Source organism: Camelina sativa, chromosome 11 (genome assembly GCF_030686135.1).
Source record: "Camelina sativa cultivar CO46 ecotype springtype chromosome 11, ASM3068613v1".
Taxonomy (NCBI): Eukaryota; Viridiplantae; Streptophyta; class Magnoliopsida; order Brassicales; family Brassicaceae; genus Camelina; species Camelina sativa.
Window position 1 is genome coordinate 15942949 of NC_141890.1, and position 21327 is coordinate 15964275.

Below are 21327 nucleotides of genomic sequence, written 5' to 3' on the forward strand. Positions count from 1 at the left end.
GAGTTTCGCTAGTGAGCTAGGTCAATCGTCCAAGGTCCCAACGACCACAATTGTCGATGCTGGTATGCTTAAATCCATAAATCCGAACAATGAGCCTGTCATTGATCCCGAGTTAGAGCAAACGGGAAACAAGTTCGTCGATATTAAAAACTTTGACGATAGTCAGATCGCCCCTGATCCAGGCCATAAAAATTCAGTTCTTAATGATTCGCTTCAGCCCCAACAAGACGAATCTGTTATCCCCGAGCAACCCACTCCTGAGCTGAGTAGCGGTGCGAAAAAGAAGAAATCCAGGAAATATAACAAGGATAAAGGCAAAGGCAAAAACTCCGACCAGGAACCAAATCGAAAACGTTCTGCGGACGATGCCGGACTCGAATCCTATGATCGTTTTCGTGTCAAATAGTCAAACAATCAATCCGACCAATTTGCCTTTGACTACTTCGGGGATGGTCATCTTGTTTGCAACCAGGCAGCTGCCGGGGAACTCTGCAGGAATCTGAAGGTGTCTTCAGTCATCTTGCCGCCGGTGGACGAACTGGAGTTCCCAGATGAATTCCTCAAGGTCGCCCAATCTGCACTTCAGGTTTAACTCGCACCTTTTATTATTTTTTTTACTTCAGAACTTAGTGTTATTTTTCTTGATTCCCTCCAGTTAACCTCGTTCGAATGCAGACCGCTGCTTACGCCAGCTCTCTGGCGTTGGTAAATGACAGGCGAGTTAAATTAATGTCATCTGCAGAGTCTGATTTTGATAAAATGAAGGAAGGCCTCGAAAAACTCTGAACTGCGGATAAGCTTAAAGAGGGAAGAATCAAGGAGCTGGACGTCGTGGTTGCTGACAAAGAAGGGAACAACAAGCTTCTTGAAGCGAAAGTTTCCGAGCTGGAGTAACGGGAGAAAGCGCTGGAGGAAGAGAATTCCGAGCTTAAGAGGGGGCTCGACGACCTGAGAACAAAGTTTGAATCGGAGACAAGTCGACTTCGCCAAGACCGACTAGCAAAAGTCGAGGGTACCACGAAGAAGGCTCAGCGTTGTCTGGATAAGGTAAAGGCCTATCTAGTCAAACAAGAGAAGATAGCTCGTCCGAAGGAAGACATCCTCAATCAAGCACACAGAGTTGATGAAACCGTGAAGTACCTCTTAGGGAAGAGTGTGTCAATCCCTGATGACTTGGTCGTTGAAATTGAGGAGAGGCGGGCGAAAGCTTTGAGCGATTTCGAGGCATTGGAATTCATTGAGCTGGACGAAGGGATCTCACCATGTCTCTAGATCAACTCAGCTTCGGACTCCTTCACCCTGGAACGACAGCTCCGGACTCTGTTTGGCATCAGCATGGATCCAATGTCGGTGTCTTCCAAGCTGATCTATCTGATCCTTCAGAAATCTGACCGTAGACTCCTGGCTGCAGTTTTTCTTTTTACTTTATGAACTCTTTTGAATCCGGCTTTCTTTTGAGACCTTTGTAATGACATTGCCCGTTTTGCGGCCGGTTTTTCAGTACTTTTATCTTCTTGGAAATTTCCCTTTTGTGCTTGCATATAATATTTCCTTTATGTCCGAAGATGAGACCCTGCTTGAGGAGAAATGTTAGTTTTTTCACAATTGGAAAACACTCTCTTGGGATCATTATAAATATACTAGCCCTGCTCCTTAATTGATCATAATTTTTATCGGACAAAGTAATTCCAAAATGCCAAGCTCTGTAGGCAGTGTTGATCCCGAGGTTGAAGTCGGAAAAGATGTTCCAACATTCTCAAATTCAGAAGCTATTGAGAGGGGGATGTCCTACTATCCAAATATCCGGGCTCCGTGGATGATGATGTTTTGCGTTAAGCAAGAAGCAAGGTCGGACTTAGAGACTTTCGTCGAAGAACGTCATACCGAATATCATAATCGGCTTGCCGTGGTAGAACAGTCGCAGAACGACCTGCTACTTAAGCACAAGGTGCTCGAGTCCCATCCAAGATTCTGGATCGAAAATGGATTAGGCAGGGTGGCAGCTATGCATGAGTGTTTAGTTGCGTACTGCAACGAGTGCTATTACTCGACGAACTCAACTATGAACGACCCGAGTTTTTCCTTGAGTGGCGAGTTTGTGCCTTCCGAAATCAAACCGTTCTATATGAACAACCGTGCCGATAATGTGGAGGCTGCTGCAGCTCATGCCTTTGTGCGTCAGGTAATGCTTTCGAACCTTATTTGTATTATTCCTTGTTAAACGTCAGTACTAATTGAAGATCCTTACTTTGCAGATCGAAACTGTACATCGAGAGCAATGCCACAAACTTTATTATCATCGCTTGAAGAAACATGAGATCGACGATCGTCTAGCTGTACTGGAGGCCAAGATCGCCACCTTGAAGTCGAAGAGAAAAAGAACCATAAGTCGTCTTGACGAGGCCGAGTAGAAGATCAGGGCACTAGACTAAGAAGATCGATCATCTGGCTAGGAGCTTGATCAGTTCGGTTCCGAACTGGATAGACTAAGTAGTCTTTTTTATTTTTTGCTCATTCCCGAATCATAACCGTAGCATTAAATGCGAACGCGGTTTCACAATGCAATCTGATTGGCGGGGAAAATCTCGGGACGCAGCGCGTAACCCTTTACGATCTGATTAGTGCGAGATTTTCGGGACGCAGCATTTATCTCCCCCCTTCTCACTATAAATAGGAGGAAAGGGGTACGCTGAGCAACTCACATCCAAATTTCAGAAAGACAGATTGCAAGGCATGCCTATAACAACTCGATCTGCATGGTTGAGGCGAGCTCGAGAATTAACTGCCGCCAGAGTCATTGGTTTTGATCCCGAAGCATTAGATGTTGCCCCCCTCTTAGAAGGGACGATTTCGTGTCAATCTCGCGAGCTTGCTATTATTGGATCTGACATGGGGGACCCCGAAGAGAGTCCGTTACAAAAAGAAACTGGTGTGTACCGAGCCTGCTGTCAAAGGATAAGCTCGTACATCAGAACCTTTCGTCAGAAGTACGATCTTATCTTCGGACTCTGCCGCTTGGAAGGAACCATTACGGTTCTTGACGAGCTTATCACTGATGGCTTCTTTTTGGCAAACTGGCGTATGGACCGACTGCTCGCCGAACATGCTCGATGTGAAGAACAGGTCGCCATGGTCGTGTTGCCTGATCTACTAAAAGGTGATTACGAACATCTAGGTGAATCAGAACATCTGCACATCACGAAGATTCCCGTCTACAAGAGTCGCATAGAGAGGCTAAGGCAATACATTCTCTATCTGGGATCTACAGATCATTCTTTCCGGGAGAGTAACACCATAGAGGGTCCTTGTGCGTTCCTTGAAGAGATGGGGCGAGAGGTGCCAAAGTCCCGATGGTCCGACTGGAAGAGCTAAGGCGAGAACGTCAAAGCTGGCGAGCTTACCTCGACGGTCTGATCATGGAAGAACCACTGGAGTCCGACCTCTCAAGCTCTGCGTTTGTGAACCATCGAGGAGGTTGAGATCACAGCAGGACAGAAATGTCATTACGGACCGGCTCCCTGAGATCAGAAGGCCAGTGATTTCATCCGTCCAGAGAGATCGGTTCTCCACAAGTCATCGAAACAAACTCTTTTAAATTTTGCCATTTTGTTGCTTTATATATATATATATATATATATATATTGGCGATGTGCCGAAGTAAAAGATTGCTCCTTTTATTTGGCGAAGTGCCGAGTAGACTTTGTACTTGATTTGAAATGAATAAAGACTTCTTTTTAAAAGAAATGTTATTATCTTCCCAGCTGCGCCCGCTAAGTCTTAACAAAAAGATTTAGAAGCTGCCTATGTACCCAAGATGAGCCGCATTCCAAGAGTTCATAGTACAAGCGATTTCAAAATGGAGGGCGAATTGGCGACTTAGTAGTAATAGCACTTAAGATGAGCCGCATTCCAAGAGTTTTTGACTTGCGTACCCTCCAAAATTTAAGAGTTCATAGAATCTGGGGCGAACTGCTTTTGAGATAAGGTATGGCCCCTCCCAACGAGCGCCGAGTTTACCGGCATTTATCTACTTGGTATTCTCGTAGACTTCTCGTAGCACCAGGTCGCCCTCGCAGAAACACCGCTGAAGAACAGTTTTGTTGTAGTATTTAGCTGCATCGTTCTGATAATTCTGGATTCGGACCAAAGCCTGATCGCGCAATTCCTCGGCGAAGTAGATGTGATCGAGCATCATGTTGTCATTAAGATCGGAATTATCGACCTACATGGCACGACGAAGTGTTGGCACACCTGCCTCCGCTGGAGCCAATGCCTCGATGCCATAAGCCAACGAGAAAGGGGACTGTCCTGTAGCTCGCCTTGGAGTAGTTAGATAGGACCACAACACGCCATCGAGTTGATCTGCCCAAGCTCCTTTCCTTTGCCCGATATGTTTCTTCAGCCCATTTATTATGGTCTTGTTTGTGGCCTCGGCTTGACCGTTCCCCTGAGGATATCGGGAGTCGAGGTGCTCAAATGAATCTGCCATTTGTTCAGAAAACGTCGGGTGATCAGCGAAGTGAACTGTGTTCCATTGTCGGTGACGATCTCGTATGGGAGTCCTTGGCGACTAATGATGTCCTTCCAAATGAAGTTGGTCACATCTAGCGATTGTACCTTTTGAAATGATTCAGGCTCTGCCCATTTGGTGAAATAGTCGGTTAAGACCAAAAGGAAACGCTTTGACTTCGACAGAGGTAATGGCCTGACGAGGTCCATTACCCAGCGCATGAACGGATATGGCGCAGTGACCGTGTTTAGCAACTCGGGTGGAACATGTTTCATCGGCCCGTGACATTGGCAAGCTTTGCACTTCGCCGAGAACGCCTCGCAATCAGCGACCATAGTCGGCCAATAATGGCTGTCTTTTTTGATTTTCAACGCAAGTGCACGTCCTCCGGAATGGTTGCCACTATCACCTTCGTGAACTTCAGTCATTATCCGTTCTGCCTTTTCTCCATCGGAAGAGGTTGTCCCTTAACATGACGTAATGCGCGCATCGGGCCTTTAACCGTTGAGCTTGCCAGCGATCTTCCGGGATTTTTCCATCCGCGATGTACATCTTGATCTCGAGCTGCCAATCGTCTGGTGGTTGCACTACATCCGCCGTATCGTCGACTAGCTCATCGGCACCGTGTCGTCGTTGATGGCGAGAATCATACTTGCCATATCGATACTAGGCGTTTCAATGCACTCGATCGGAACAGTTCGCCAAGGCAGCGAGAGAATCAGCCAACGTGTTTTCGCTCCTCAGAACTTTGATTAGCTAAAACGAGGTGAACTGTTCTGAGAGGGTTCAGATCAATTGGCGATATGCCCCCATACGTTCGTTTTTGGCGTCGTATTCACCGCTGAACTAGCTGACCACTAGCTGTGAGTCCTTGTGCTAATCGCAATCCGGCCACATCGTATTCACCGCTGAACTGGCTGACCACTAGCTGTGAGTCGTTGTTCGACGCCTTGAAACTGAGTTTCAGAGCCTGCTTGGGGTGTTCGCCAGTCGGAGATCGGAGATAATCCCAACGCCGGATCCTCGATTGGAAGAAGAACCATCAACGAACAATGTCCTGCGCTCCTTTTTGGGTATGGCTTCTTCAAGTTCGGGAGATAGCTCTGTTATGAATTCCGCTAAGACTTGAGATTTTAAACTTGGGCGAGAACGATATTCGATGTCGTACTCGCTCAACTCGATTGCCCATTTTGCGATTCGACCGGACTGGAGAGGGCTATGGAGAACAGTTTGGAGCGGTTGATCGGTATAAACGATGATGGAATGCGACTGGAAATAAGCCCGGAGCTTCAGAGCAGCGGCGACTAAGGCAAGGGCCAGCTTCTCCAAGATCGGACAACGTGTTTCCGCGTCGTTGAGAGACTTGCTTACGTAAAAGACTGGTCTCTGGTTGCCGCGATCATCTCGGACCAGCACCCCGCTAACTGCCGAACTGGAGACAGAGATGTAGAGATATAATGTATCCCCCTCGTCAGGCTTGACGAGTACTGGCTAGCTGGTCAAGTATTCTTTGGGTTATCAAAAGGGGATCTTGCAGGCATCGTTCCAGTGAAAATCCTTATTTCCCTGGAGGAGGTTATAGAACGGAAGATATTTGTCCGTAGATCGAGCAAAGAACCGATTTAGAACGGCTATCTGACCTGTTAGGCGCTGAACCTCTCGCTGATTGGTCGGAGATGGGAGTCCTAGTACTGCTTTGATTTGCTTCGGGTTTGCTTTGATTCCTCGCCCGGTTACGCCCAATGTGCATTTGGTCGGGTTTAGCTTCATCTGGAATCGATCCAAGATGTCAAAACATTCGGCGAGGTGCTGGACATGCTGCTCTGCTATCAAGGATTTGACTAGCATGTCGTCAATGTAGAATTCCATCGTCTTTCCTATTAGGTTGGTGAACATCATGTTAACCAGGCGCTGGTAAGTCGCCCCCGCATTCTTTATCCCAAACGGCATTACTTTGTAGCAGTAAGTCCCTCTATCCGTAATGAATGCGGTCTTCTCGCGATCGGTTGGGGTCATTGCAATTTGATTGTATTCTGAAAATGCATCCATGAACGAGAGTAGCTGGTTCCCCGCAATGGCTTCTACGAGTCGATCGATATGCGGTAGGGGAAAGCAATCCTAGGGACATGCTTTGTTAAGGTCGGTGAAATCGACGCAGACTCTCCATTGCCGTTCTTTTTCTTGGCAACCACTGGATTCGCGAGCCAATCAAGGTATTGTACTACCATTATCTGGCTTTAAGAAGTCACTCGACTTCGTCTTGCACTGCCTTCGCCCGATCGGATCCGAGACGTCGGTGCTTTTGCCGAAATAGTTTGAATGTGGGGTCAATGTTCAGTTTATGGCAAGTAACCGACGGGTCGATACCGACCATATCTTTAGTGGACCAGGCAAACGTCGAGGATCTGGATTTCAGGAAAGCTATCAATTCGGTCATGATCCGATCTTCGAGTTCGGCTCCAATTCCAACCGTCTTAGAGGGATCCTGTATCATCTATATTGATCTAGATAATTCGGCATCCTGTGGCCTTTAGCCGATCCTGCTCTGGCTTATCGAGATCGATCATGTGATCCCCGCTATGTAATTACTATGCTTTCTCTTTCCGCCGTTGCTTTTTCTCAATGACAGAGCAGGTCCTGGCCATCTTTTGATCGCCATAGAGTGTGTATATCCCAGTAGCGTTTGGAAATTTTACGCAGAGATGATAGGTGGAAGGGATCGCTTGCATCGAGTAGATCCAAGGTGAACCTAAAATGGCGTTGTAAATTGGCGGTGCGTCTATGACCACGAACTTAGTCTTGAGAGTTACTCTGCCAGCGCGGACTTGCAACTTCACGTCACCCATTGACATTTTCGCCACGCCATCGTATCCGGTCAGTGTCCTGGTCTCCGGTTTGACTTGCTCTGGTGTCACGCCCATTTTCTCCAACGTCTTCCAGAACAAAACGTTGATCGTGATGCCGGTGTCCACTAGAACCCGCTCCACGTCGAATTTGCACATTGTGACTTCTACGACTTGAGGATCTTATGAGGATGCTGGATTCCTTTGGCATCCTCGGTTGTGAACGTGATGGGGTCAGCACTGAGCAGCACTGAGATCGCCTGAACACTACAGATTTGGCGTGCTCGCTTTTTCAGAGCACGGAAGGAATCCTTGCATTCTTCGGTCTGACCGATAATCATGGAGATACGTCCCCGAGGCGGGGAGTTTGTGCCCTCAGATTGCTGTCCTTTTTGGCGCTTCGGCGGTCCCGAGAGTCCTTCCACTGGTGCTGGATTATTCTGTTGCGCGACAGGAGGTGGGTGTTGCTGCTCGTTTGGCGCGTTATTTGGAAGATTGTTGCCCTTCTGACCTCGCCCAAGGTTGGATCTTCCGGATCTTCCTCCGCGACCTCTTCCTCCACGACCACCGTGGAAGGCTTTAGGCTGATAGACGGCTTTGATCTCGTCGGATAAATACTTTTTGAATAGGTAATTGGACAGCTGTTTACACTCGGCTGTGGAATGGCCTCCAAACATGTGGAAATCGCAATACAATTCTGCTTGTGCGTCTGGAGGTGTGTTGTCCTGTCCTTCATCTTTGGAGATCACATTGACTACTCCACGCTTGGGATCCCTTGGGTCGTGATGCTTGCGAGGCTCCTGGTAACCGTCTTGACTTTTTTTTTTTTGCTGAGACCGGACGTGTTGGAGGGGCTTTTGCGATTTGCTTCTCCTCGTCCTCTTCGATGTATGCAAAAAGGGGTCCCCGATGAAGCGCATCATCCAAATCCTTGGCCTCCCGGCTATTGAGATCTACTTGTAAAGGCGACCCGGGAGTGAGTTCTTTTTTGAAGGCGGCGATCGCGACGTCTTCGGTAACCGAGATGCTGGCATACTTTTCCTTGAACCCAGTGAGATATTGTCGCAGAGGTTCGCTGGACTCCTGAACTATCTCCCATAATTCGGCGCTGGAAGTACCGCGCTTTATGAAGACCCGATAGTTCCGCAGGAAGGCTGTTGACAGCTGAGCGAAACTATCGATCGAGTTCGCCGGGAGTTGAGAGAACTAGGTTAACGCGTTAAATTTTTGATGAACAGCTGCCACTGACCAGCGTCCTTCTGTTCCTCGGTGAATTTGGCTTTGGATACGGTAGCCATGAACGAATTCATGTGCTGCATTGGATCCTTCGTTTCTTCGTAGGTTGGAAGCCTTAGTTTTACGGCCAGAACGTCCGCTTCCAAGATTTGTTTGGTAAACGGGGTCCGCTGGATGGCCTCGAACATCCTATCGATCTCCGGAGCCGTGCTCACAGCCCGGTGGAGGAGTGATCCCATATCCCGGATTTTGAGGTGAATTTCTTCTAATTCAGGATAGGGAGCAGAAATCAGATCTCCCTGAGAGGACTGTCCGATGTTTTGAGTGCAAATGATCAGGAAGCTTGATTTATCAGGTATTCAAATTTAACAGTTTAATTTGGTTCTATATTTGAGCATATTTAAACTTTTAAAAAGTAAACATATTATAATATATTTACGTTTTTTTAAAAAGTTTAAGATATTATAAATATTTAAATTTTTATAGAATGTTTAAATTATTATAAATATTTGAACTTTATCAAAAAATTTAAATATTATAATCTATTTAAAGTCTATAAAATATTTAATTAATATTAATATTTCTACTCTTAAAAGTTTTAAAATATAAAAAAGTTTGAGTTAAATCCGTTAAAACAGGTGTTTTTATCAAACTATAAATTAAATTGGTTTTTTACAATTTTGCTGAGATTTGATATATCAAATATTAACTTCTAAATGATAACTTAAATATACCTAATCTCAATAAAAATACAATAGTTTCCTAACCATTGAAATATCTCACACTAAAATTTAGCAAGCTACTTCTCCTCTTTTCTCTTTTGACGATAAACCAAAATAAAGAAAAACTCATCCCGCTTACAAAACTACTATCTGATATTGTGGTGTGTCTATCCTCTTAAAAAACTACTATCCGATATTGCGGAGTGTCAATTCTCTTACAAAACTACTATCCAATATTGTGGTGTGTCTGTTTCCGTGAAAAGCTACATTCTACAAACTACTTACTCTATTAGGATTTCCAATTTACTGTATAACCCCAAATATATAAATAAACACCATATAAACAAAGAAAATAAGTCAAAATAAAAAACTACATTACAAAAATACAAATTACAAGAAAGTAACTAACAAAATATATAATCTTGTGCTGTAGCACGGGGTATCACCTAGTCTACTAGTTTAAAAGGACATCTTTGATCCATTATAGTTTCTTACATTCAATTACCCCTTGTCATATTTTAAGGTCTTAGAGAGAATACGATGGAAGCGAAGCTAGAGGTGGCGGGGAGAGAAGAGATAAAGCCTGCTTCACCATCACCTCGTGATCACCATCAGCTCTCCATCCTTGATCTCTATGATCCTGCAGTCTACGTGTCGACAGTCTTCTTCTACGAAGCTGGCGATTACGTCACGGAGACTTTCTCGGGAAAACTGAAAAGCTCTCTGGTGGAGACTCTGTCACGCTTCTGGACGAATAGAAGGTGTTTCCGTCAGCTGTAACGACGAAGGAGCCGTGTTCAGCAAAGCACGCAACGATCTCCTTCTCCCTCATTTCCTGAGAAACCTAGACACCGACTCTCTTGAGGGATTCTTCCCGAAGTTAGTCCCTATAGATTCTCCTGGGGAGTGGTCGTTAATGAGTGTGGCGCAGCGTAAGAACTGGTTTGTAGCTCTATCAAGGGAATTCAATTATTCTCTTGAGACCTACTTCGCTCAATCAAGAGATTTGTATAAATCTCTTGAGACCGACTTCCTGTTTTGATGAAACTAATCGAATCAAGACAAGGGATGCAGAGACAAGTCTCGTTTATTAATTTTCAAAAGCTGCCTATCAAAAGAGATAAAGAAAAGCTTATATAGGCGAGGTCACAACCGACCTTGAAACACCAACCCTAGACACGTAAAGCTAACTAAAATAGAAGTTTACTTAGAAAAGGAAAACATAAAATGGAAATACTAAAGCACCAATAAATCCTTGATTCTTGAGTAAGAAGTTATGAAGATGTCGCTACATCAGGTCCCTCCGGGTTTGAAAGATTCGACCCTGAATCGAGTACATGATCCACAGGAAGAAAACGAGACAAATACTTGACATTGAAGACATCCGAAGTGTTGAGATCTGTAGGTAAACGCAAACGGTAAGCATTGTCATTGATACGTTCAAGAACTTCCAACGGTCCAATCTTCTTTGCCTTGAGTTTGTTGTAAGCACGCGCAGGCATACGATCCTTTGTAAGAACAGCCCAAACAAGATCACCAACTTCAAAAATGAGCCTACGACGGTGGACATCAACTGCTTGTTTATATTGTGCAGTCGAGGCTTCCAAATGTTGCTTAGTTTCAACATGAACTGCTTGAATGGCCTCCACAAAAGTTGTAGCATCTCCGTGAAGACGAGTTCGGTCTGGAAGTGTAGATAAATCACTTGGACCCCGAGGAATAATACCGTAGATGACCTGAAAAGGACTAAACCCGGAACTTCGATTACGTGCGTGATTGTGAGCAAATTCTGCTTGGGGCAACTTTGAATCCCACGACCGAATAGATTCACCCACCAAACAGCGAAGTAAATTACCCAGTGACCGGTTAATGACTTCAGTCTGGCCATCACTTTGTGGGTGATATGCGGAAATCATATCAAGGCTAGTGTTCAGCATCTTCCACAAAGACCTCCAAAAATGGCTAAGAAAGTGGGAATCACGATCCGAGACAATAGAAGATGGAAGTCCATGAAGACGATAAATCTCACGAAAGAAAAGTGTAGCAACTTGAACAGCATCGGTAGTACACTTGCAGGGAATAAAATGAACCATCTTAGAAAAACGGTCAACCACCACAAAAATAGAGTCAAAACCTCGTTGAGTTCGCGGTAAACCCATGACAAAATCCATACTAATATCGGTCCATGGTTGTGTAGGCACAGGCAAAGGAAGATAGAGACCCGCGTTTGTAGCTTGACCCTTGGACGTCTGACATATCACACAACGTTCCACATCGCGACGGAGAGACGGCCAAAAATAAGATGAAGAAACGAGGTGTAGAGTACGATCACGACCCACATGACCCTCATTATGTTTCTCCGAAATAAGCTGTACACGAAGGCTGCAATCCGGAATACATAAACGGGAATCACGAAAAAGAAACTCATCATGTAAGGAGTAAGCAGAAGAGCGGCCAGCATTAACATCTTCCATAAAACGCCCAAAGAAGGGATCAGAAACATAGAGATCAGCAAACGTACTAAATCCCGGTACAGAGACGTGTAAAACTGCAAGCACCGAGTGTCGCCGACTAAGAGCATCAGCAACTCTATTAGAAACGCCCGAAGTGTGCTTAATAACAAAAGTAAATTGTTGCAAGTAGGCTACCCATGAAGCATGACGAGAAGAAATTTTGTCTTGGCTGCTAAGATGCTTCAAAGCATCATGATCGGTATAAAGAACAAACTCCTTATGAAAACGATAATGGCGCCAGTGTTTAACAGCTTGAACAACTGCATAAAATTCAATGTCATAGGTGCTATAACGTAAACGCGCACCAGCCAACTTCTCGCTAAAGAAAGCGATGGGACGAGTACGTTGGCTTAAGACAGCGCCAATCCCAAATTTTGAAGCATCACAATGAAGCTCAAAGACCATAGTGAAATCAGGAAGTGCTAAAATTGGAGCCGAACTGAGCGTATCTTTGATCAAAGAAAATACCATAGATGCTTCCGGAGTCCAGGCAAAGGTACCATCTCGAATACAACTTGTAATTGGGGCCATCACACTACTAAAGTGTGGGACGAAACGCCGATAAAATCAAGCTAAGCCATGAAAGCTACGCGTTTCCGACAATGTCTTAGGCTCAGGCCAAGACTGTATCGCAGAGACTTTGCTAGGATCCACAGCTAATCCGTCGCCAGACACTATATAGCCCAATAAATGGACTTGACGTGAACCAAATTCACACTTTTTCATCGTAGCAAAGAATTTATCACGACGTAGAACCAAGAGAACTTCACGCAAATGACGGATGTGATCATCAAGAGACAAGCTAAAAATCAATATATCATCAAAGTAAACCACCACAAATTTACCAATGAATGGGCGGAGAGCTTGGTTCATGACACGCATAAAGGTACTAGGAGCATTTGACAAACCAAAGGGCATGACAAGCCATTTGAAAAGCCCTTCTCGTGTCTTAAACGCCGTTTTCCACTCATCACCCGGACGTATGCGAATTTGATGATACCCACTTTTTAAATCGAGCTTGGAGAACACAGTCGCTGCACCGATCTGATCAAGTAAGTCATCAAGTTGAGGAATAGGAAAACGATAGCGTACCGTGATTTTATTAATGGCGCGGCTATCAACACACATCCTCCATGAACCATCTTTTTTTGGGATAAGGAGAGCAGGTACGGCACAAGGACTCAAGCTTTCCCGCAAAAAACCCTTAGAAACCAAGTCCTCAACTTGTTTACGTAGCTCCTCGTGTTCACTTGGGCTCATGCGATAATGACTGCGATTAGGAAGAGCTGCATCAGGTACTAAATCAATACGATGTTGAATGTCACGAAGAGGAGGAAGGCCGGGTGGTAAGTCATCGGGGAAGACATCGGCGAACTCATGAATCACGTCTTGAAACACTGAAGGAATAACACGTTCCGTTGGAATAGTCCCATGAGTCGACAGCATGACAAGAACAATACCTGCATCACACATTTCAGCTTCAAAGGGACGCTTTTGTAAAATTAAGATTGAGCTAGAGGGGGATGATACTTGAGTAGGCAACGAAGGTTTCAAAACAAAGCTGCGGTTTTGAAAGCTGAAACTGTAGGTGTTAAGAAACCCATCATGCAAAACCTTTCGATCAAATTCCCAAGGCCGACCCAACAATAAATGACAAGCATCCATAGGAACCACATCGCAGTAAAGCTTGTCTTTATAAGCTTCACCAACCGAGAACGTCACAAGTGCACGTCGTGTGACACTCACGTCATTGCCCTTTTGTAACCAAGCCAACTTATAAGGGACATGATGTGGCTCATCGGGAATACTCAGCTTTTTAACTGCAGACTCTGCTATAACATCCTTACAACTACCCGAATCAATTATGAAATTACAAACCTTACCACCAATCGTACACCGTGAATGAAAGAGATTATGACGTTGCGGAGCCTCCGATTGGCTACGTGGTGCTAAGCAAGAACGACGTAACATCAAAAGTTGACCGGAATCTGCTTCTAACTCCTCGGTAACAACTTGATCCTCCTCATACTCATCATAAATTACTTCAACATCACGCCCAGTATCATCAAGCAGGAGTCCTCTGCGATTGCGTGTCGGACAAGCAGACTGGCGATGCCCCAGTTCTCCGCAAGCAAAACAACGGAGAGTTCCCGTACGGACTGGTCGGTTCGTGTCAACAGGAACAATAGCGGTCTCCTTAGCTGGAACAGGAACAGTGATTTCCGGAGCAAAAGGAGTAGCAGGGGAAGGTTGAAATTCAGACGGGACGAACTCCAACCCGAATAATTGCCTTTGGTCTGTGTTTCAATGGTGATGGCTTGCTAATGAGCTTCGGCAAGAGAAAGAGGATGAAACAGGTTGAGTGTGTGTTGTATCTGTTGACGAAGTCCTCCAATGAAACGAGCGATCAATTGTTGTTCAGAATCTTTAACTTCCACACGATTTATTAATAGGAAAAATTCAGTGGCATATTCTTCAACCGTACGAGGACCTTGACGTAAATTCTGCAACTTTTGGAACAATAGTTGCTCGTAATTGAATGGCAAAATTTTTTGTTGCATGTGCTTACGAAGCTTGCCCCATGATGTGATTTTTTTTTTCCCTTGACGGAAACGAGTTGTTTTTAATTCAGCTCGTTGTCGAAAACGGATCGCAATTAAAGGCACACAACGTTCTAAGGGTACACGTTTAAACTCCAGAATTTCCTCCACGGTGACAAACCAATCCAAAAGTTCCTCGGGTGAAGAACCTCCATGAAACTCTGGAATCTCCAGCTTAAAGCCAGATTCCCACCTCACATCATTATCATCTTCTCCGTTTTGACGAAGAAGCTTCACCTTTTCTTCACCAAAAGGATTCTCGTCAAACTCTGTTTTGTCATCTTCTTCAAAAATTTTGTCTTCCTCCGGAGCCGTTGTACGCAAACTCATCGCTTGAACCGCCGTTGCTAAGCTCTGAACTTGAGCTCGAAGTTCTGCGATGGCTTGGCGATTAAGCTCTCCCTCACTTGGCTGGACTTCTTTCTTTGGTCGCGGCATAGTTACGGATCGTAGCGAAGCTCTGATACCAACCTGGCGCAGCGTAAGAACTGGTTTGTAGCTCTATCAAGGGAATTCAATTATTCTCTTGAGACCTACTTCGCTCAATCAAGAGATTTGTATAAATCTCCCTCAAGCCGATATTTCTGTGGAGGAATAAAGGCTTGAAATCGACATGCGCCGGAGGAGATGATGAAATGGTCCAGGTTGAAGAGGCTTCCTAAGAATGTCAGCAAGCTGGTTTTCAGAACTGAGATGAAAAAGTTTGAGAAAGCCTTTCTTAACCTGATCACGAGTAGTGTGAAAATCTATCTCGACGTGCTTGGTTCGCTCATGAAACACATCATTGCTCGCGATGTGTAAAGCGGATTTGTTGTCACAGAACGGCTTAGCTTGCGCACAGGTGTGACACGCAGATCATGAAGCATCTGTTGAAACCAGAGTTATTCCTTGGTAGTCTGCACCATGCTTCTGTACTCTGCTTCCGTACTACTAGAGCTCACGACGTCCTGTTTCTTTGATTTCCAGGATATCAAAGAAGTACCGAGAAAGATACACATACCAGAAACCGATCTTCGAGTCTTTGCAAGTACCCCAGTCAGCATCAGCAAAGCCATTTAAGCAAATTTCTGAAGTAGCTGAATAGAAGAGACCTTGACCAGGACTGTTTTTCAGATATTTGAGGACGTTGCGAGCAGCTTGAAAATGGACATCAGTAGGACATGAGAGAAACTGACTTAGCCAATGAACAGCACACGTGATGTCAGGACGTGTAATGCACAAGTAGAGTAACCTGCCAATTAACTCTCTGTACGGTCGCCCATCCGATAAAAGAACACCAGTGTCTTTAGTAAGTTTCTCCTTTGGATCCATCGGAACAGACTTTGGTTTACATCCTAACAAACCTGCATCAGCCAACAAGTCTAAACAGTACTTCCTCTGGCATACTGATATACCCGTCGAATTCCTGGCTATCTCCAATCCCAGAAAAAAATTTGCAGGACCAAGATCCTTGATCTTAAATTGGTTAGCTAAAGTAGCTTTGACTGCAGCAACCGCCATGTCATTGTTGCTGGCAATAAGAATGTCATTAAAGTAAACCATTAAGGCAGTGTAAGACGTACCTTGCTCCTTGACAAACATCGTGTTCTCAGCATCAGACTAATTGAAACCATCAGCAAGGAGTGCCTTTGAAAAGCATTTGTACCATTGTCTTGAAGCTTGTTTCAAGCCATATATAGACTTATTGAGCTTACACACTGCATTAGGAGGAAAAGAAGTATCAGGAGGTGGTGTGTATCCTTGAGGTAAACTCATATATATTTCCTCATCTAAGTCACTATGCAATAAAGCAGTAGTGACATCCATTTGAGTTAAACTCCAACCCTTCTTAGCTGCCAAATCCAAAAGAAGCTTCACACTTGCCAAACATGCAACCGGAGAAAAGGTATCAAAGTAATCTACACCCTCCTGTTGTGTGAAACCCTCTGCAACCAGACGAGCTTTATATCGCTCTATGGAACCATCGGCATAATACTTGATGGTATATACCCATTTACAACCCACCACATTTTTACCTGGTGGCAATGAGACAACATCAAACGTACCAGCAGCCTTCATAGACTCCATTTACACATTCATGGCTTTCGTCCAATATACAGAAGCAATGGCCTGTTGAAAAATTTTTGGTTCTGTTTCGATGGAAATCGAGAGAATATATTCTTGATAGAGAGGTTTGAAATTTGTGTAAGTAATATAGGAAGAAATAGGATATGGAGTGGTTCTTTTGATGGGTAAAGATAATGGAGAAATTTGAGTAAGAGAACAATGATAGTCAGAAAGATAACCTGGCACCTTAGATGTTCGCTTTGGTCTGACATTTGATGATGAAACAGTAGTCGTTTCTGCAGGTACAGTCTCAGAGACTAAACGATGATCACCAGAAGTGGATATGGGTGATGGTGGTTGATGAGATGGCAAAGTGGATGATGATGCTAATGGAGAATGCATAGGATGATGATAATGATCTATGTCAGGAGGAAGTGATGAAGGCAAGATGACATTATCAAACATATCAGCCGAATGCATAGGAGCATGTTCTAATTGGAAAGGAAAAATGTTCTCATGAAAGACGATGTTGCGTGAAATAGAAATGACATTACTATCTAGGTGTAAAATATCCTTTGTAACCAAAAGAGTATCCTAAAAACACACAACGATCTGCCCGAGGACTAAATTTGTGTCGATCTTGTGGTAAAGTAGAGACATAGCACAAACAACCAAATGACTTTAGAAAATTATAATCAGGTGGTTTGTGATTCAACAATTCAAAAGGAGTTACACTTTTTAGTAAAGTAGAAGGAGTTCTATTGATTAAAAATACAGCAGTAAGCAAACAATCACTCCAATACACTAAAGGCACATTAGACTGAAACGATAAGGCTCTTGCTACATTAAGTAAATGTTGGTGTTTGCGCTCAACAACAGAGTTCTGTTGAGGAGTATAAGCACAAGAAAACTGATGAACCATGCCAGGTTCTTTAACAAGGTTAGTAAAAGCTAGTTCAGGAGCATTGTCAGTTCGGATAGCCTTAATATGCGATTTATATTGAGTAAGAACATATTTGATAAAAGCAGGAAAAACAGTAGTAACTTCACTTTTATTTCGTAGAAGGTAAACCCAAACAGCTCGTGTACAATCATCAACTATCGTTAAAAAATATTTGAAACCTTCTACAGACTCTGTTGAAAAGGGACCCTAAACATCTAAGTGGACTAGAACAAACGGGTGAGAAGACAAATGATTTTTTGAATAAAAAGGAAGACGTTTTTGTTTAGCTAAAGGACAAACCAAACAATGACTCTGATCAACTAAAGAAGACATAGGGAAGGACAAAGTACCAGAAAGAACTTTTAACTTGTCAGAAGATGGATGTCCAAGGCGTTGATGCCAGAGATGTCCATCGACCTTCAAGGTTCCAGAGAAATGCGGAAGTGATGTAGCTGAAGAGATGTGTGCAGGTGCAGATGAAGATGCTTCAGGTTGCAAGATGTATAGGTTGTGAAGAAGTAAACCCTTACCAATCATCAAGCCCTGAATAGACTCCTGAAGATAGCAAGAATCAGGGTTAAAAATGAACAGAGCCACAATTATGTTGTAAGAGACTACTAATGTAAATGAGATTGAATTTGAAAGATGGAACATGCAAAACATCATGTAATGAGTGAATGTGATAGATGAACTGTGCCACAGTGTGTGATATCCACTCTAGCTTCATTCAGTAAAGAGACTGTAACTCCAGTAACTGTCACTGTGTCGTTAAAATAGTTCAAATCAGAGCACACATGACTAGTGGCACCAGTGTCAATAATCCAACTACCATGAGGAATGGCTTTAGACAAAGAAGAAAGACATTGATGTTGAAAGGTAAATCGATTATTTTCAAATCTTAGTGAAGTAGAAGGAAAAATAGTTGGAAAAGAATTGATACCAGAAGATGATTGAATTGCCATGGCACCATGCTCTGTAATAGGCGAAGCCTATGAAGATGAAGCTGGAGTCTCTGAAAGCTTAACTTGAGCATTAAGTTGCTGAATCAAAGAAGTAATCTGATCACTACTCATCGTGCTGACATCAAGATTAACCGCAACATTCGTAGATGGCATGGGAGAAGTCTCGGTCATTACATTTGCCACAGCATGCGTCATAGGACGAGGAGTAACAGATGTGTGTCCTCTGGGTTGTGTAGACGGCATGCTGTTTTTTGACCTCCTTGACCTCCTTGGTAGTTAGCAAAACTGCTCTTGAAACCAGGAATATAGCCTGGCGGATATCCATACAGCTTAAAGCATTTCTGAATAACATGCCTAGTTTGGCCACAATGAGTACAAACAGGTCGCGGGCCTCTTGGTCGATAATGATTCTGATTCTGAACCGCAAATGTTGCATTATCATAGGATCCAGTATATGACATCTGTTGAAGAGCTGAAACTTGAGATTGAACCAAGATAGGAACCTCAATGGGAGCAATAGCTTGAAAAATCATACTATTGGATGTAGGTGTGATGGCCTTTTGCCTTTCATCCGAAGTGACCATATCAAAAGCTTCTTCAATACTTGGAATTGGCTTCAACATCAGGATATGTCGCCGAGTAGACTCATATGATGCATTTAGTCCCATCAAGAACTTGGTAACTCGACTTCGTTCCTGAAGCTTTTCCCACAAAGCAGCTGCATTGCACTCACATTTTGCACAAGTACAAACTGGCAACTCCACATAGTTTTTGTACTCTTCCCATAAGGTCACCAAAAGAGTATAGTAAGAAGTAACATCCAACGATCCTTGTTGAATGGAACTTAGCTTCTGCTCTATCTCAAAAACTCTCGGAGCATCATCTTGCTTGAATCGAGACATTAGATTCTTCCAAATACCCTCTGCGGTAGATATGAACAACAAACTTGCTCCAATTTTTTTATCAATAGAGTTAATGATCCAAGTAGATACAATGTCATTGCAACGAGACCAAGAACCAAAATCACGATGATCGTGAGGCGGTTTCTTGATCGTTCCATCTATGAAACCAAGTTTATTTCTAAGATTAAGAGCTACTCGAACTGACCTTCGCCAAGAGCAGAAATCAGCTTCAGACGTGAGACGATCGGATACGATGCTCATCCCCGCATGATCTGAGCTGTGCAAGAAAAACAGATTCTCATACTGATCCGCCGGATTCGTTGGCACTGAATTTGTAACCGTATGAGTCATGATTCAGATCTAAAACAAGATTGTGCGATAATATGCAACAACCTAAGCTCAATCAACCAAGATAAAAGTGATTAACCCCAAAAGGACTCGGTAATCAAAGAAGAGAACATAATCAACACAATCGCAATAAGATTCGCAACAAAAGATGAAAGGATCTGAAGATTCGAAGCACTCATCGGAAAAAAAAGGGAACAAATCAGAGTTCTAGAAGATAGATTCGAGATAAAGAGAGATGAAAAACAAAGCTCAATCAAGAAAGAATCAGCTCGAACTGAAGATGAGAACGAAGACGAAGCTCAGAATCGTCATCAATGGTGTTTGAAAAAGTTTGTTATGCGGAAGAAAGAATGAGAGATTAATTTTGCTCTGATACCATGTAAACTTTGGTGAAAAGATATTTTCTCATTAATGAATCATAGTTGTGATACAAGAGTATATATATTGTACAATTAGTATACTAGAAGGATAAGCTAAAGGAGACTTAACCATCCTAATATACATTTATAAACTATGATATATATGAGCTAATACTTTCTTCGGGTCTGGATCAGGAGTGGCGGTTTCTGTCTCTGTCTCTCACAAAATCCGTGACGCAACCTCATTGGTGATATTTGTTAACGATTGGGCTACCACCACGGACAATGGGAAGTCAAATGTGGCGGGAAGTTCTGTTGAGTTTGCTGAAACGACCATTTATCCTCCTCATCATAACATATATTCACAGTTCCCATCAACGGATTCCAATTATACACGTAAATGTGTTGTCACGAAAAGATTCGTCTTCGAACCCTCTAAGATTGTTAAGCTTAGGCACAAGGCTGCTAGCGAGACCATCCCTGTGCCTACTCGTGTTGAAGCTATCATGTCACTTCTCTGGAAATGTACCAGGAAATCCTCACGTTCTCACTTGGAAAGTCCAAGACTCCAAGACAAGCGGTGATGTGTCAGGCCTTGGACTTGAGGCTTAGGATTCCATCTACTGTTTTGCCTCAAGACGCGATCGGCAACCTACAAACAGTTTTCGCTCTCAAGAAAGACGTGGATATGGAGTTGGAGATCCCCGAAATCGTGGCCTCATTCAGGAAGGCCAAAGAAGGAGTCAATGAGATAATTAGAGAGAATCTCCAAAGCAATACACTTGGTCAGAGTTTGTTGAGTTTGATAGAGGTAGGTGAGTACGAGTCACTGGATATAGACATGTGCATAATGTCTAGCTGGTGCAGAAAACCGTTCTACAAGGTTTACTTTGGATTGGGTTGCCCCGTCTGGATGGGTTACCCGTCAAGTAACATTTACAACAACATGGGATATGTCATGTTGATTGATTCAAAAGAAGGTGATGGTGTAGAAGCATGGATAAGCTTACCTGAGCAAGACATGTCTGTATTCGTCGATGACCAAGATTTGCTTGCTTATGCCATCTTAAATCCCCCGGTCGTGACCTAAACAAGACTACTACCAATCGCACCTCAATATACATCAAAAATTGTTTACGCTGGATTTACTAAGTTCTTGGCTTTACGTTTCATTGTGATCCGAATAAAGTGAACAAGTCATTTCAATTTCATGTGTTCATGACCTTGATCTTGTTTGTATTATATATGGTTTATTAATCGTTTGATTTGTCGTCCAATTACAAATAACTCTTTCATGATATTATATCTTGTTTGTATTATATATGGTTTAATAGTAGATTTCC

At 43.5% G+C, this 21327-nt stretch overlaps 2 protein-coding genes and 3 pseudogenes across 2 annotated transcripts; 1 reads left to right on the forward strand and 4 right to left on the reverse strand.

The window, feature by feature from the left end:
- Positions 1-7098: 7098 nt before the first annotated feature.
- On the reverse strand, positions 7099-7512 carry LOC104728104 (uncharacterized). Its single transcript, XM_010447133.2, has one exon. It carries the CDS (start codon positions 7510-7512, stop codon positions 7099-7101), a length of 414 nt encoding a protein of 137 aa, XP_010445435.1.
- An 8-nt stretch (positions 7513-7520) lies between these two features.
- Positions 7521-8828, reverse strand: LOC147934057 (uncharacterized). Its single transcript, XM_087472454.1, has 3 exons — positions 8603-8828; positions 8191-8507; positions 7521-8078 (listed from the first exon to the last, which is right to left on the reverse strand). Exons 1-3 carry the CDS (start codon positions 8826-8828, stop codon positions 7521-7523), a joined length of 1101 nt encoding a protein of 366 aa, XP_087328580.1.
- Positions 8829-9851: 1023 nt separating this feature from the next.
- On the forward strand, positions 9852-21074 carry LOC104728103 (BAHD acyltransferase BIA1-like; annotated as a pseudogene).
- Positions 12392-14862, reverse strand: LOC147934058 (uncharacterized; annotated as a pseudogene).
- Positions 17940-19628, reverse strand: LOC147934059 (uncharacterized; annotated as a pseudogene).
- Positions 21075-21327: the final 253 nt, after the last annotated feature.